Consider the following 17,168-nt stretch of genomic DNA (forward strand, 5'->3'; position numbering starts at 1 on the left):
CCATGGACTGCCAGAAGAATGAACAAATGTCTTGGAAGAAGACAGGAGAATGCTCCTTAGAAGCCAGGATGAGACTTTGTGTCATGTTTGGCCATGTTATCAGGAGGGACCAGTCCCTGGAGAAGGACGTCATGCTTGGTAAAGTAGAAAACCAAAAAACCAAACTCACTGCCATCCAGTTGGATCCACCTCATAGGGACCCCTCTTGGGGTTTCTGAGGCAGTACCGCTACAGAAAAAGATTGCCCAACCTTCCTTCCGAGGAGTGGCTGGTGGGTTTGAACTGCCAGGCTTCTTTCTTATTAGGAGTCAAATGCCTTAGTAAGGCAGTTCCTCAATGAGATGGATTGACTCATTGGCTGCAACAATTGGCTCAAACACGGCAATTGTGAGGATGGCGCAGGACTGCGCGTCTTGTTTTGTTGTACATGTTGTTGTTGTTTGCCGTCGAGTAGGCCCCGACTCATAGCGACCCCTCCTTGGGTTTCCGAGGCAGTATCACTACGGAAGTAGGATTGCCCAACCTTCCTTCCGAGGAGTGGCTGGTGGGTTTGAACCGCCAGCCTTCTGGTTAGCAGTCAATTGCCTTAGCCACTATGCTACCAGAGCTCCTTTGTTGTACATAGAATGCCTAATATGAGTTCGGAACCCGCAGCGTCTTGTTCTGTTGTACATAGAATCCCTATGAGTTCAGAACCCATTCGACCACATCTAACAATACCAAAGCTCACTCGAAGAAATAACAGTAAATATTTATTGAATGAGCGAATGTTATCTATTATTATAGGCAGAGCCCTGATCTGGATTTTAGAGGTAAATAAGGCATTTTCGTACCCAAGAACCTCTCAGGTCAGTGGAGGTAAGAAACAACAATTAAAGCTTAATATTGATCCGATGGATAAGAGTGGCGGAAAACTGCATTAGGGAACGCTTGCTAGGTAGTAGTCACTGGGATACTGAGGCCTTAGTTTTAAAATGCTGAATGATTTCTCACAGTCGGCGGTGCAAAATGAAATGGCCATTAGAAACTGCTCATTGGCATTCTCCCTCTCTTCAAGTGAAGTCCAGGGCATGCCCGATTTTCCATATCCTCGATACGCCTCTTCAGAGATGTGATAAAGACCAGTAAGAAGTTTATGAGAACAAAAGCTGCTGCGCCTGAGCTCGGGAAGAGGGTCCAAACGTAGTCTTCCGCCTACTGTTTGTTCCCTCTCATCTCAGGACAATCCTAACAATTTTACTCCCTCACCCGCACGGGCGAAACAACCATCTCAACCAAACCTGGAGATCTGCAGGCACGAGCATGCGCATTCGATCACTGAGCTGGCAGGAGGGGTTGAGGCGGGTGCAGGAAGTGTGACCTTTCGCATCTTGCTGGCTGTTCCCATCCGGGGTCGCGTAGATCTTCCGGTGTCTCTGACAGAGCTATTTACGCCGCTTTTTCGGAGACTTTTTGGTCTTCGGCCCCCAGCTTTCACACCCTAGTCGGCCCTGTCTTTCCGTGTCTTTCCCTTCCCCTGGCAATCACGCCCAGGGCTTTGATTGCTAGCCGGAGACAGGCCCAGCTATTCCGCGGGCCCCTACCTTCTTTGACTCGGGTGAAAGCTACGACCAGGCGCGTCCGGCCGTCGCCGCTCGGGCCTTGGAGCTCCTGTGCGGGCAGTGCCGGTAGGCTCTGCTTAGCCCTGTCCCAAGGACACCTGTGAGTTCAGGGGATTTTAGACAGGGACGCGACCATGTAGGCCCCTGTTGGTGGTGGAGCGCGGGGAACTTTTTTTGAAACTGTAGTGTTTTGTTTTGAGTGGGACGTTCCAGACGTAGTTTTTAGTTATCCTAGACTTGTCGGCTTCCCACAGGTTGATATATTTTTTGAAGAATCTTTGGACCGCTTACTTTTCTCACTCGTTTTTTCTCTCTCGCGCCCCCACGTCCCGCTCTGCTCTCCGTCTAGGACCCAAAGAGGAAGATTGTCTTGGGACCCTTGCATGGTGTTTCAGAGAGTGTGAAGAACTAAGGTAAGTATCTAACAATTCTATAAGGCATTTTTCTTTAAGGCTTTTAGTTAAATAGACATAAATTGCTTTAGTTCTTTACTTTACAGGAAAATGCACAGGCCATGACTGATAGTTGTACGTGCTTCTTTCCTGGTTCAGCCATTGTAAATAGTCTCAATCTCTTTCTGGGCAAGAACACTAGGTATTTATGTGTCAGATAACTTACAGATGATCCAAGTTCTCGGTGTTGTATTATCATCCCTTTCAGCCCTTTGTTTAAAATAGCATTTATTTATTTAGATAGTTTATGTCAATAGGGTGAACAGAGAAGAAACAGAAAAAGTAAAACTCAAGCTAAATTGGCACCTTGGTAACAGATGTGTGGTGTACAATTTTGTGAGGAAATGAAAACGAACAAGTTCATTTGTTTGTATTACAGGTCACATACTGTTTTAGTAAATACCATCCTATCGTATGGGAGCTCTGGTAGCCTAGTGCCTAAGGCACTTGACTGCTAACCAGAAGGCTGGCGGTTCAAACCCACCAGCCACTCCTCAGAAGGAAGGTTGGGCAATCTACTTTCTTAGTGATACTGCCTCCGAAACCCAAGGAGGGGTCTCTATGAGTCGGGTCCGACTAACGGCACATAACAACAACAACATCCTATCATATGGGTCAGTTCCACAAAGCTTTTAACATGTATTGATCAACAGCCACAAGACTCTCAATATGTAGTAATTAATAGCCAGTAACAGTAACACTTGTTTGTTGGTGTGGATAATTTCAATTTTGTCTGATCTGGAAATGTGTAATAGATAGGCTTCATATGAAACAACAGGCCATTTATCAATGATTTAAGAAAGGTCCATTTTGAAACTATATGACTAGATTATTTTTAATAGTTCTATTGACTTTTATTCTTAGTGAAATAGATTGTCCAATTTAAATCCTATAGGTGGATTTTGATAGTGTGAGGAGAATTTTAGAATTGAACTTTTTGCATTGTGGAGAGAGAAAAGAAGTGGCTTAAGGGATCAAAGGCATTTGGACAAAGTGGACAGATAAGTTGGTTTAGCTAGATAAGTTTTTTTTTTTTTTTTAAATGTTAGATAGATTCTAGTTTACAAGGATTCCTGATGATGAAGGAATTATGTAACCCTGAGTGTACTCTAATTTGTTGGGGGAGAGTCACGTTTAGAAAAGAAACTTCAGGATGTAAATTATAAAACCAAGTACTGTATCACTAGGAATTATTCTGGAAACCACTTGGTTACTCTATGTCTCATGTATGTTTACTTAAAAATAAGCCTGTATAAGTTCCTGTTGAGTCAATCAGGAAGCAGTCTTTAAAATTTAAGGTAAAAACCAGTGCATCAGTTCAAAGATTTGAACGGTTTAAAATTTGATCTAGATTATTTAATTTTATATGTAGTACAGATTGAGAAACTGATAGCTTTCAAACTAAGAAAAATAGGATACTGCCAATGTCTGGGTTTTATTTACCTTTGATAAAATTTGTCACACCTTTTATCATAATTAACACGGAATAATGTTTTATATAGAAAATTCTCTATGTAGTGAAGAAGGGTTTCATTCTGAATATTAAAAAAAGACTTAAAATTTTGTAATGGTTCCCTTAATTATGTTATGGTAACAATTTTACTCTATGCGAAAGATGATTGTTTAAAAAAATGATTCTTTGTATTATTTACCATAGATTATTATTTTGGTGTTACTTTGTCTTTGTCACAGCCAGTGTTGAAATATGTTAGGAAAAAGTGTATTAGAAGAATTGAAATTCATGGGCTTTTGGTTGGGGTATTGAATGCCATTGGTTAAATTACCTAGGAATGATCTTCCTTCCTATTTCAAAGGCTGGCCTAATTGGTTACGTGCCTTACTTGAGAGCCAAGCTTGACATTGTGGAGAACTTCACAGATACTTAGTTTTGCAGGGATCCCTCAAAAGCTTTCATGCTTCTCTGGGAATTTATGGTAGGCTAAACTAGGTATCGGGAGCTCTGGTAGCGTAGTGCCTGAGGCACTTGACTGCTAACCAGAAGGCTGGTGGTTCAAACCCACCAGGCACTCCTGGGAAGGAAGCTGGGCAATCTACTTCTGTAGTGATACTGTCTTGGAAACCCAAGGAGGGGTCTTCATGAGTTGGGGCTGACTCAACAGCACATAACAACAACAGCAAACTAGGTATCAGACCTAGAGTAAATTTTTAGCTGTGAAATTCTTCTAAGCTTTTAAGCCTGGGATAATTGCTTATTAGCTTTGTAGAGTAGTTGTGGGCCAGAACACCCCTTTTGATTTATTCTTAGTTTGGATCTGATCACATAATGAGATAGAAATGAGGTGCAAAGTCTAGGCAATTTGTCTTGTTAGGACTTGGAGTCTGAATACATGCTTATTGGCCCTTATTTGGGTCCAGAAGAAAAACATAAGTATACTATTACAGATACAAATACTGTGTCTGGGATTTTAACTGTAAACTGGTAAATCTGTAAAGTGGCACATTTTAATTCTAGTTTTTTTTGTTACAAAATTTGTTTTCTTGTTTGATTAGATCTATAGTATCTGTATTCCAACAAAATGAAATATCAGGCAAAATTCATTACAATGAATTGTGTTCAATATAAATTTCATGCATGCTACGAGGTAGATACTATGTCTTTTAGGGAGCTAGCTCTGAATTCTATGAAATAGATATAATGTATTTTGGGGAGCTGGGTTAGAGAAACTAAAAAAGGCCAAGAAAGAGAGCTAACCTGGGCAATTGTAGAAGGCTTTAGTTGTCTGTCTTGAATCTGGCAATCCACAATTATTGAGTGTACTTTTAAGTTTTAGAATTCCCTAAAGTGCTTCTTAAAAGGAGGTCTAGTGGTGCAGTGCCTAAATTTGACTGCTAACTGGAAGGCTGGTGGTTCAAACCCACCAGCCACTCCTCGGAAGGAAGGTTGGGCAATCTACTTCCGTAGTGATACTGCCTCAGAAATCCAAGGAGGGGTCACTTTGAGTCACATCTGGTTAGCAGTCAAGTGCCTTAGCCACTATGCTACCAGAGTGGGCGCGCTCTCTCCCGCTCTCTCCCTCTCTCTCCCTCCCTCCCTCCCTCTCCTATACTATACTATACTATACAAAATAAATAAGGAGCTCTGGTGATGTAGTGGTTAAGCGCTTGGCTGCTAACTAGAAAGTCAAAGGTTCAAACCTACCAGCCACTCCACAGGATAAAGATGTGGCAGTCTGCTCTCGTAAAGAGTACAGCCTTGAAAACCCTGGGGGGCAGTTCTACTTTGTCCTATAGGGTCATTAGGAGTCAGAATTGACTTGATGGCAACAGGTTATAAGATAAAAAAAATCTATAATAAATTATATAAAATAAATATATATCACAATTTTTCTAAAGTAAGTATATTCAATGTTTATATTAATATAAGAACCAAGTAGGTAACTACTGTGATTATATTTTCTTTTTTGCATCAACTTTTGAGTGTGTTTTTGCTGTAGTTTAGTAATTTCTTTCATTTTTGACTTCTGCTTTTCCCTATGCCTGTAATTATTTGTGCTCTGTTAGCGGAACTCCTCTCTGTGGTTGAGAATATCAGGCAGTCTATCAGTTATTTTTTTTTTCCCTCCCTTTGGATCTCTTCCCCTTGAAGTCCTCTAACTTCTTGCTCTACTTTGAGCTGGTTACTTCCCTTCACCACCATCCTGCGTATTTTCTTTGTCTCTGTTCTTTGCTAAATTTCCATTTTCCCAGACCTCAGATTTTCTTTTGAGATACTCAGATGTCTAAAAATGTTTTTATTCTTCCTTGTCTTGATAGTATAGCAGGATATAGAATAATAGCTAGAAAAGCATTTCCCTTGAAGGCATTATTAGTTCAGTGTCTGTGGTTTCCACTGTTGCTATTGAGAAATCCAAGTGTTTTGATTTTTTAGGTCTTTGTTGATTATAAGACTCACCCTCTTTGGAATATTTTTTAAAAATTCTTCTTTTTTTTTTGTGGTAAAAATATATGTAACAAGTATTTGTCAATTCAACATTTTTTACATGTATAATTCAGTGACACCAATTACATAAATCATGATGTATAAGGATCCCAGTATTTCTCTGGGATATTTTATATACTTCTTTTCCCCTGATAGTCTGAAATTTCACTATAACATGCCTTCATGTGTATTTTTCCCTGTGCTTTATAGTCATTTGGTCCTTTCATTCTGGGGATTGGTGTCTTTCAGTCCTGGACATTTTCTTGGTGTATTTATATGGTAATTTACTTCTCCCTATTATCTGTTCTTTCTGGAACTTCTATTATAATGTTGGGTGTTGGACCACGTATTTGGATTCTCTCATATTTTCTTTACTGTGGCCTTACTTCCTCCCTATCTCTGCCACTTTTTCCTTTCTTTTCTTTGTAAAAGATTTCTTCAGTGTTACCTTTTCAGCTTTCAATTTGTAATTTCCAAGGGCTCTTACTGTTTTTAGAATAGCATACTCATCGTGTATTATGTATGGAGTGTCTTTTCATTAGTTGTAGTGAGCTTTTGGAATTTTTTTTTATTTCTGACATTTTTTCTGTTCCTTATCCTTTTTCCTTCCAGTTTTCTCTGGATGTCTATTCTAAGTTTGGCATCCCAGGAATCCAATTTGAAGGTCTGTGTACATGGGTGGGGCCCGTCAACTAGTAGACATTGTAGATTGATCATACGAGCTCCCTTGGCTTTTCCTTGGTGGACCCCCAACTGTTAATATGTTATAGGTTATCTTGTTAACATATTAGATAGCTTCCCTTTCAGTTTCTCCAGAGAAGAATTTTATAATTGCCTGCTTTGGGGAGGGTTGTCAAGGTAGATATTTGTCTATGTGTGTGTATGTAGGCACTTTCAGCTTTTTGTGAACTAAGCATAGAAATTAATTTAACTTCATGTTCAATTTAACATTTAAGTCAGTTTATAGATTTTAACACTTGTTTTCGATTTGGTACCTTACCCTACCCTTTGTAAGTCTGTAGCCTCTCTAGACCAGTCATTGAAAAGAATAATGTGTCCTGCCTGGGTTAGTGAAGAGTTCCGGGGTTTAGATTGTTTTGTATATAGATTTTCTCCAATTAATATGGAATAAGCCCTGTTTATAATAGGAATCCTTTATATATAAGTTATTTAGACATTGAGGGAAATCCCAGAATTTTATAAATAGTTGTGGAGTGATACAAATTCCTTCCTTGTTTGATCAGAGCTTTTAAGATCCAAATTCTAGGAATCAGGTTGTCATATAGGGACATACCTTTGAATAATTTAGACTGAAGAGAAATGTAAGAATCTTTAGGATTTCATTAACTGTCTTTCTGGGGTCGTTCTTCCCCCCACCCCCCAGAGTATGTAATGATAACTTGATTTTCCAAAAGATTGCTGATACTAGGGTAAATTTGTTAGAGAAAATTCATCAGAAAATTAAAAACTTGGATGTATTTTACTATCATTTGAAAAATAATATATTGTTAATCTAGATTTAAAATTAACTCATTAATAAGGTTTTTGTTACCACAGTGGAACTTAAAGAAAACAAACAAAAAAACAAACTCATTGTCATCGAGTCATTTCTGACTCATAGCGACCCCCATTGGGTTTCCAAGGCTGTAAATCTTTAAGGAAGTAGCTCACCCTGTGTTGCTTCCACAGAGCAGCTGGTGGGTTTGAACTGCTGACCTTCTGGTTGGCAGTGAAATGCCTGATCTGTTACGCCACCAGAGCTCCTTACAGTTGAACTTAAGGGATCTTTTAAAAATTTTTAAAGTAACTTTGCAAATGAAATTCATAACTTGGTATCTTAACAGTAATACCACAGGTAGGCTGCTTTAACAAACAGCATTTTATTTTCTCATGGTTTAGAAGGGTAGAAGCTTGAGTTCTGGGTGTTGGCTCTAGGGAAAGGCTTTCTCTCTCTGCTGGTTCTAGAGGAAGGTCCATGTTTCTTCTTAGTTTCTGCTGCTGGGCAATCTTCATATAGCTTGGCATCTATCTTCCTCCATCTCTGCTTACTTCTCTCTGCCTTAGTAGCTTAATTGATATCTCTTTCATATCTCAAAAGAAATTGACTCAAGGTATACCCTACACTAATCCTGCCTCATTAACATAGCAAAGACAACCCATTCTCAAATGGGATTATAACCACAGACATAGAAGTTATGATTTAAAGCACAAATTTTTTGGGGACACATTTCAATCTGTAACACTTGGTAAGGTAACTAATGTAGTCCCTGACTCAATATGGTAACTATGAACATGAACCACACTTACAACCTTCTGTTTTTTTTTTTTTTTTCTTTTGGGTATCTTATCATTAGTAATATGTATTACATACATTGTTGTAACATGTACAATACTGATGATATTATTCTCAGATGTTCAGTTGCAGATGTTCAGTGTTGATTTATGTTCAAAACATTGCTATATAGCAGGGAATAATGAAAACTTAAAAAAAAGGTATTCAACTTACATCAGAACTGATTTTCGGAGTCAGAATGGAAGCCTGTTGTAAGTCAGGGACTACCTGTAATTGTTTTAAAAAGCATATAATAGTTATTAGAGTTAATGTCTTTAAGTGATACTAATTTAATGTTTTTTACAATTTATTCTAGGTAGAAGAATACATGTTCACTTTTAGTGAACAAGAGCATGTTCCCAAACTCCTCAATTTTGGGTCGCCCTCCCTTCACTCCAAACCATCAACAACATAATAACGTCTTTGCCCTGTCACCAACTCTTTATTCACACCAGCAGCTTATAGATGCACAGTTCAACTTTCAGAATGCAGAGTAAGTATGGTGTTTTGTCTCATGTCATTTGTAGATTTCATTTTCTATTTGACATAAACCTTTGTGTGAAACATTTGAAAGTAGAGAAAATGTTATCACATCTTGTTTTCTTTTGATCAGAACAATATTTTTGTTTTTTCTGAATTGTTTATTTTTAGAAAAAATATGTATGTTACTGTTCTTTCTTGTTTTGGTAGCCTGTCTAGAGCTGTGTCATTACAGCAGTTGACATACGGAAGTGTCAGTCCAATACAGACTTCAACCTCCCCTTTATTCCGAGGAAGGAAGTAAGTACTTCTCACTTAATTGTTTTACAAGAAAATTTGGCAGTTTTGAGAACTGTATGGTAACGTGTCTTGTGTTAAAATTGCATTTACAGCTCTGCCCTAAATTTTGCTTTTCTGGAACCTGTGCAGTCAACCCAAGCACAGAATTTTTAAACTTTTATCTAATTTGTTTAATTTTGAAGATTCTTTGGTTGATTTGTTCATGCCATTATTATAAGTTATAGGTGGAAAAAGCTACATTTTTTTTTTTTTTTAGAAAACTACTTTCGCTTAAGATTTTAAACTAAAATCATATGGGCTTCTTTCTAGTAAAGTATTCTGTGTTTTTCTTTTGATTTTATCTAAATCTTATACAGGTAACATTCCATTACAACAAATACTATAGTGAAAATCTATATGCCATGACGTTTTCTATAGTTTATTCAGGAGCCAATTGATTGTAGCCTATCTGATTAAAAGAAATTTACATATTAAAGAATAATTATAATGAAACTTTATATGTAGCTATTAAAATAAGATTTGGTAATATTTATAAGATATTGCTATTATTTTAAAACCTATATAAATATTCTGTAATTTTTATGTCTAATTAAAAATAACACTGTTGTTGTTGTTGTTATGTGCTGTCGAGTCGGCCCCTACTCATAGCGATCCCTCCTTGGGTTTCCGAGGCAGTATCACTACGGAAGTAGATTGCCTACCCTTCCTTCCGAGGAGTGGCTGGTGGATTTGAACCGCCAGCCTTCTGGTTAACAATCAAGTGCCTTAAGCACTGTGCTACCAGAGCTTCTAAAATAACACTAGCTGAGTATTATTAAACACTCACTATGTGGCAGGTACTGTTCTAAGGACTTACAGATATTGATTTATATCACTTTAGGAGGTAAGTACTTTCTCCTCTCCTGTTGAGGAGAAAGCTGAAGCACACAGAGATTATATAAATAGTTATTCAGCTAAAAATTCAGCTGAAAGTGGCATAGCTGGGATTTGAATCCGGACAGTATGGCTCTAGAACCCATGCTTACAAGCACCACAGTTCTTCAGAGCTGTCACTGTGGAAAGCTGTATACTGATTTTAAAAGTATTGATGTTATTCAGATTTTTCTTTTAAAAAAAATGTCTTGATAGCCAATGGAAATAAATTGTATTAATTCATAGTTATACATATTTTTAAAATAAAAATTGGCATTCCCAGTAAATGGCACTCAGAATGTTGTGGTGTGCCATCGAGTTGATTTTGACTCATAACAACCTTGTGTGACTGTAGAACTGCCCTGTAGGGTTTTCAAGGCTATATTATTTATAGGAGCAGGTTTCCAGGTCTGCTTGAATCTCCAACCTCTTGGTTAAAAGTAAGTATCTAAATTCAGTCTTTCCTGTTTATGAATCAGAATATAAATAGATTCAAAGACAACTTTTTTTTTTTTTTTAATGTATTACACTCAGCTCAACTACTTATATTCCTTATGTTAGTGTTTGGATCTTTTTGTTCTTAGTGATTCCATAAATGGAAGCTTTCCTAAAAAGTTTTCACTGCTAAGATGAATTGCAGGACACTAACCCAGTATGTGCATGTAGTTTGTTTTTCTGTATGTATTATTGCTACTCATTTTTCATAAAAGTATTTATTGAGAGACATTTCTTGTGCTGAAAGAAATGTTTTTATTTAAAATGTATGTAGAGCTAATAATGTAACTTTGCTAAAAGAGTCATATATTGCCATTATCTGTTATGATATTTACATATTTTTTGTTGTTTTCTATTTGAAAACGGAAAGTTACGTCTTTAATCACTAAGGAATATTGCTTGTTTTCAGGAGATTAAGTGATGAGAAAAATCTTCCTCTTGATGGTAAACGGCAGCGTTTCCATTCACCCCACCAAGAGCCAACCGTAGTTAACCAAATAGTGCCTTTATCGGGTGAAAGAAGATACTCAATGCCGCCATTGTTCCATGCACACTATGTACCAGATATAGTCAGATGTGTTCCACCTTTTCAAGAAATATCATTTTTAGAACCTAGAGAAATCACACTGCCAGAGGCCAAAGATAAGGTAATAATGAAAGCTTTTGGTTTTATCTTTTGCGAAATTCAGATAAATAATGCATAAAAAGTATCAGAAATATCTAATGTTTTATGTTAAATGGAACATGTCTTTTTTTCCCCACTGTTTAAAGTATTGTTCAACCAATATTCTGTTAAAATACTGCTTTGATTTTTATTAGCTGTTCTTTTAGGGAAATCAGTTATTAGGAAATCAGATTTTCCCTGATTCACAAAAAACTGGGATTAGAGCCCAAAATTAGTTTTCAGATGTTTATTTTAATAAAGTGTTAAAAAGCATTTTATTTTGGTATTATTTTTCTTTATCCTGAGGTTTTTGAATGTCAAAAAAGTAGAGAATCCAAGGATCACCGAGGAAGTCATACATTCTAAGTGTTAAATAATCAAAGATTTATCAAAAATATTATTTGCAAACATTTTAAAAATGTGAAATGAAACACTTTAAATAATTATTCTTAGAAAATGACTTTGTCAGCATTCAGGAACAATATATTATTTAACACCAAGTATTAGAAGTATATTCTCCCTCTCCATTATTAGTGAAACATTAAGAAAAAAAAAAATCCTGTGTAACTGATCTATTTATAATGTCATGTAATTGTTTACATTCTCCTGGATTGTCTGTAGCTTACACTTTTTATTTTTTGTATTTTCAAAGCTACCCTGTTGTTGCTAGGTAGAGGCTGTTGAGTTGGTTCTGACTCATAGTGACACTGTGTACAACAGAATGAAATATGCCCGATTCTGTGCCATCCTCACAATTGTTGCCGTGCTTGAGCCCGTTGTTGCAGCCATTTGGTACTCTATCTTGTTGAGGGTCTTACCCTTTTTTGCTGACCCTCTACTTTACTAAGCATGATATCCTTCTCCAGTGATTGGTCCCTTCTGACAAAACGACCAAAGTATGAGAGACAAAGTTTGGCCATTCTTGCATCTAAAGAGCATTCTGGTGGTACTTCTCTAAGATATTTGTTTGTTCTTCTAGCAGTCCATGGTACATTCATCATTCTTCGCCAACACCACAATTCAGGTGCATCATTTCTGCAGGCTTCCTTGTTCATTGTCTGGCTTTCATATGCATATGAGGCTGTTGAAAATACCGTGGCTTGAGTCAGGCCTACTTTAGTCTTCAAAGTGACATCTTTGCTATTAAACACTTTAAAGACATATTTTGCAGCAGACTTGCTCAGTGCAATACAGTTGCTTGATTTCTTGACTCCTGCTTTCATGGGCATTGGTTGTAGATCCAAGTAAAATGAAATCCTTGACAACAACAACAACAACATAGGCTAAGGAGAAGGAGCCTGAAGGGAGTGTAGTAATTTTATTATTATTTACTCATCTTTGATTTTTTAGTAATCAGCATAGGTCTGGAATATATTGTTGTTATGTGCTGTCGAGTCGGACCCAACTCATAGTGACCCCTTGTTGGGTTTCCAAGGCAGTATCATTACGGAAGTAGATTGCCCCATCTTCTTTCCTAGGAGTGGCTGGTGGGTTTGAACCGCCAGCCTTCTGGTTAGCAGTCAGTTGCCTTAGGCACTACGCTACCAGCGCTCCCCTGGAACGTATAAGTGTACAGAAAATGTTGGGTCAAAAGGGCAATATCTGCTTTTTCCTTTAAAAGACAGTTGTGCTGTCTTTTAATGTTGAATTCTTTTTTCTTTCTTTTTAAAATTAATACATAACGATACCATAAAATTGACCATTTTATTGTGTGCAATTCAGTATATTCACAAAGTTCTGCAACTATCACTACTACTTAATTCCAAAACTTTTTCATCACCCCCCCAAGACCTTGTATTCAATAATAGTTACTCACCATTTCTTCCCCTCTCACTCTACTTGGGAGCCAATAATGTATTGTCTGTGGATTTTCCCATTTTGAATATTACATATAAATATAATACAGCCTTTTATGATGGGCTTCTTTCACTTACTATAATGTTTTTAATGTTCAATTCATGTAGCATGTATCAGTACTTTATTCCTTTTTGTGGTTGAATAATATTCCCTTGTATGGATATATTTTGCTTATGTATTCATCAGTTGATATTTGAATTATTTGAACTCACTGCCATCAAGTTTGGTTATGAATAATGGTGCTATGAATATCTGTGTACAAGTTTTTGTATAGGTGTATGTTTTCATTTCTCTTTGGTATATACTTAGGAGTATAATTACTGGGTCATATAGGAAGATGGGGCAATCTACTTCCATAGTGATACTGCCTTGGAAACCCAAGGAGGGGTCGCTATGAGTTGGGTCCGACTCGACGGCACATAACAACGACAACAACAAATAGTATCTAGTTCCGTAGAGATACTGCCTCAGAAACCCAAGGAGGGTTGCTATGAGTCACAGCCGACTTGATGGCAGTGAGTTCTTTTTGGTTTTGGATGCTAATTCTATATTTAAGGTTTTGAAGAACTTTTTTCTAAAAAAGCTGTATCATTTTATATTACCACTAGCATTGTCTGGGAGTTCCAATTTTTGCATATCCTTGCTTACACGTATTGTTGTCTGTCTTTTTGAGTATAGCCATCTTAGTAGGGGTGAAGTGGTATCTTGCTTAGATTTTGATTTGCATTTCTCTGATGGCTGATGAGGAGCTCTGGTGGCACAGTGATTAAAACAGTTGGCCGCTAACGAAAAGGTCAGAGGCTGAAACACACCACCTGCTCTGCAGTAAAAAGATGAGGCAGTCTGTTTCCATAAAGATTATGGTCTTGGAAACACTATGGGGCAGTTCTAGTCTGTCCTGTAGGGTTGCTGTGAGTCAGAATTGACTCGATGGCAGTGGCTTTTGTTTTGGAAGACTTATGATGTTGAACATCTTTTCATATGCTTATTGGCCATTTTCATTTTTTCTTTGGAGAACTAGTTATTCATATCCTTTGCTTTTTTTTTTTTTTTAAATTTGGTTGTCTTTAATTATTGAGTTGTAAGAATTCTCATACATTTTGGATACTAGACTCTTATCACATACATGATTTGTAAATTTCTCGTATTCTGTGAGCCGCTTTCACTTTCTTGAGGGTGTTCTTTGAAGCACAAAAGCTTTCAATTTTGATAAACTGCAATTCATCTATTTTTCTTTGCTTGTGATTTATATCCTATCTTAGATGTTACCTCATCTAATGTCATGAAGATTGATGCCTGTGGATTCTGGGAGTTTTATATTATTAGCTATTACCCTTAGGTCTTTGATTCATTTTGACTTAATTTTTGTATATGGTGTGAAGTAAAGGTCCAACTTTATTCTTTTGCTATTCTTTTTGGTCTAGTTTTCCTGGCATTGTTTGTTGAAAAGACTGCTCCTTCTTCCTCTTGTCATTCTTTTCTTACCAAGAGGTAGGAAAAACATTCAGACGAAACCAGTATATGTGTATGTGGGGGGAAGTAAAATGAGAAAAGACTAACCTGGGATGTTTTAGTGCCATTCCTTTTTTTCTCTCCCATCTTTCCCCTTTCTTTGCTTTCTCATTTCAAAGAAATTCCTGTAGTGCTATAATGCAGAAGCACATGGTAGAAATAAAATCTGAAAGCTCTTTGAATGAATATATGAGAACCTTTTATTATATGTGAGTTTTTAATATGTGGATATTTGTAGGCTTTTTTAATGGAATTTATTATGTATGAATATTGAAAGCTCTCTATTTTTGCATGTATTTATATGTTTGTAATAGTATACTATTGGAATTATTGACCTCTGCATATGGAGTAGGCATATATTGAGTCTCAGTAAATAACTCATATTAGTAAGTATAAATCATCTGGCAAAGCACGGTCAGTTACTGATGTTTTCCTTTGCTTATTAGCAGCATAGAAAAAAAAAACTCCTAAATCTTTGAGCCCTTTATCTTAGAGGAATAAAGATAGAACTTGTAGTCAAACTAATTTATCTGATTGCTACTCTCCTTCTGCCTTGTGGTGGAAGAAAGCAAGCAGTTAGTTCTGTATTTATTCATTAAATGAATACTTTTTTTTTAAAAAACTGACATTTACTGATACCTCTTCTCTTCTAGGCATTCTACATATTCAGTCTCATTTAGCACTTCCAGCAATCCATGGCATAGGTTTTATTGGGGTTCAGAAAACTTAATTGCTTGTTCAAGGTTATAGCTAGTAAGTGGTACAACCAGTATTTAGCTCTTGTCTGTAATAATTCAAGGGTAGGGAGATGGCTTTCTTAGAATAGCTATAATATCAGATGATTTATGACAATAGCTAATATTTGGTGAGTGTCTCTCTTTGCTGGGAATGTACTCAACCATTTATATGGTTATATCTGTTTAACTCTGCCAGAGTGTAAAATGAAGGGGGAGGGTTCAGTATGAGATAAAAGTGGAGCACTGGTTTAGGGTCTTTTTTTTAAAAAATTTTATTGTGATTTGGGTGAAAGTTTACAGAGCAAATTTCCTTTTCCATACAGCAGTTCATACACATTTTGTCTCATGACATTGACTGCAGCTTCCTTCCTACAATGTAACAACTCTCTTCCCACTTCCTCCTCATAGTCATCTCTTCCTGTGTCCTTCCTTCCCATGTACTCTTGCTGTACCCCCCCCTAGCTGTCTCCCTGTGCATACACTGCCCTTGTTTTCTCCCATGATTGAGCTCTCCTAGGAGTGTATCTACCTAATGTAAATGTTCAGTTTGTATGCCTGTCTTTTATTTGGCTGGAAGCCACAGGAGTGGGTTCAATTCCAGACCTTGAGGGCAGGTAGGGGCCATAGTCTCAGGGGTTTCACCAGGCTCTATCAGACCCCAGGATTAGAGTCTTTTGCACTATAAATATGATTTAAAGTTTTTGAGCAGAGGAATAGCACATTCAGATTTATTTTTAGGAAGATGATTCTTGCAGTATAGTGCAGTTTGGTTGGAATGAGGAAGACCTGGAAGATGATGATCACCTTGGGAGACTGTTAAATTCACCCGGATGAGAGGTGACGCTTTCAGTTATGGCAAATGGTGGTGGAAAAGATGTGAAGGACAATGCATAAGGAAAACTGATAGAAAGTGTGCAATGATTAGCTATGGGGGCAGAGAGGAGACATCATTAATTCCAATGATTGGATTCTGGGGTACTAACAGATAAGGAACCTAGATTTTGTGAATATTAGCTGATCGAGGAACTAGTCAAAAGACATAGAGACATTTGGAACTGTTGCAAAATTTGCTTTAACATTTGTGTTCTTGAGAAACCTCATGGTTTCCCTGTAAACATGTAGAGCTTATGAGAAAATAGAGTTGGAGCAGACTACTCAAAACCTAAACAATTTTGTAATCAGAACACTCTTAGGAATAATAATTGATGCCTTGTGAGATAAGTTGGACAGACTAGGCAGGCATCTTAGCATGGGTGGATGCTGCTGGAGGAGATATTAGAAATATACAAAGTAGAATGGAAATGCTGGCCTGTGGTGGGCGCTGAGATGTGGAGCTCTGAGTCAGTGAGGCTGTTGTTAAGGTAGATGCAGAAGAAAATGTACCAGCAGAGAGCTGTGCAAGGCTTGGAATGTGCTGTTTTGAGAGGGAATCCTGGATGCAAATGCTTATTTTTAATTTAGATATACAAGGACTCCTGCCTATGTAGCAGCCAAGCTGAGGGCTTTTTTCTTTCTTGTAAAGATTATAATCACAAAATTTCAGCTCCACATACATATTAATACAACTTCTCCATTGACACCAATTGGTATTATAGAAGCATGTATTGTAGCTTAACTCACTTTGTATGTTTGGATTTCAGAAGCCGGTCAGAGTCAGAGATATGGATTCTGAAGTCACCTGCAATAAAAGTGACAATTGAAACTTCTAGAGTAGATTACATTATGTACTTCTTTATTGTTATGTTGTTAAGTGCCGTCGAGTGGTTTCCGACTCATAGCAACCCCGTGCACAGCAGAAGGAGACACTGCCCGATCCCGCGCCAGCCCCACAATCCCTGCTATACTTGAGCCTATCATCGCAGCCACCGTATCAATCCATCTCCTTG

At 37.4% G+C, this 17,168-nt stretch overlaps 1 protein-coding gene across 1 annotated transcript in view; it reads left to right on the forward strand.

The window, feature by feature from the left end:
• The first annotated feature begins 8,678 nt into the window (after positions 1-8,678).
• Positions 8,679-17,168, forward strand: part of TENT2 (terminal nucleotidyltransferase 2) — a 97,013-nt gene continuing 88,523 nt past the window's right edge. The window contains exons 1-3 of the mRNA XM_042781330.1: positions 8,679-8,818; positions 9,016-9,105; positions 10,922-11,159. Of these exons, the coding sequence (XP_042637264.1) occupies positions 8,679-8,818; positions 9,016-9,105; positions 10,922-11,159 (468 nt within the window). The remainder of the gene's footprint in view (positions 8,819-9,015; positions 9,106-10,921; positions 11,160-17,168) is intronic.

The sequence above is a fragment of the Orycteropus afer genome, unplaced genomic scaffold (assembly GCF_000298275.1).
Source record: "Orycteropus afer afer isolate SDZICR_OR568_19922 unplaced genomic scaffold, OryAfe1.0 scaffold00107, whole genome shotgun sequence".
Taxonomy (NCBI): Eukaryota; Metazoa; Chordata; class Mammalia; order Tubulidentata; family Orycteropodidae; genus Orycteropus; species Orycteropus afer.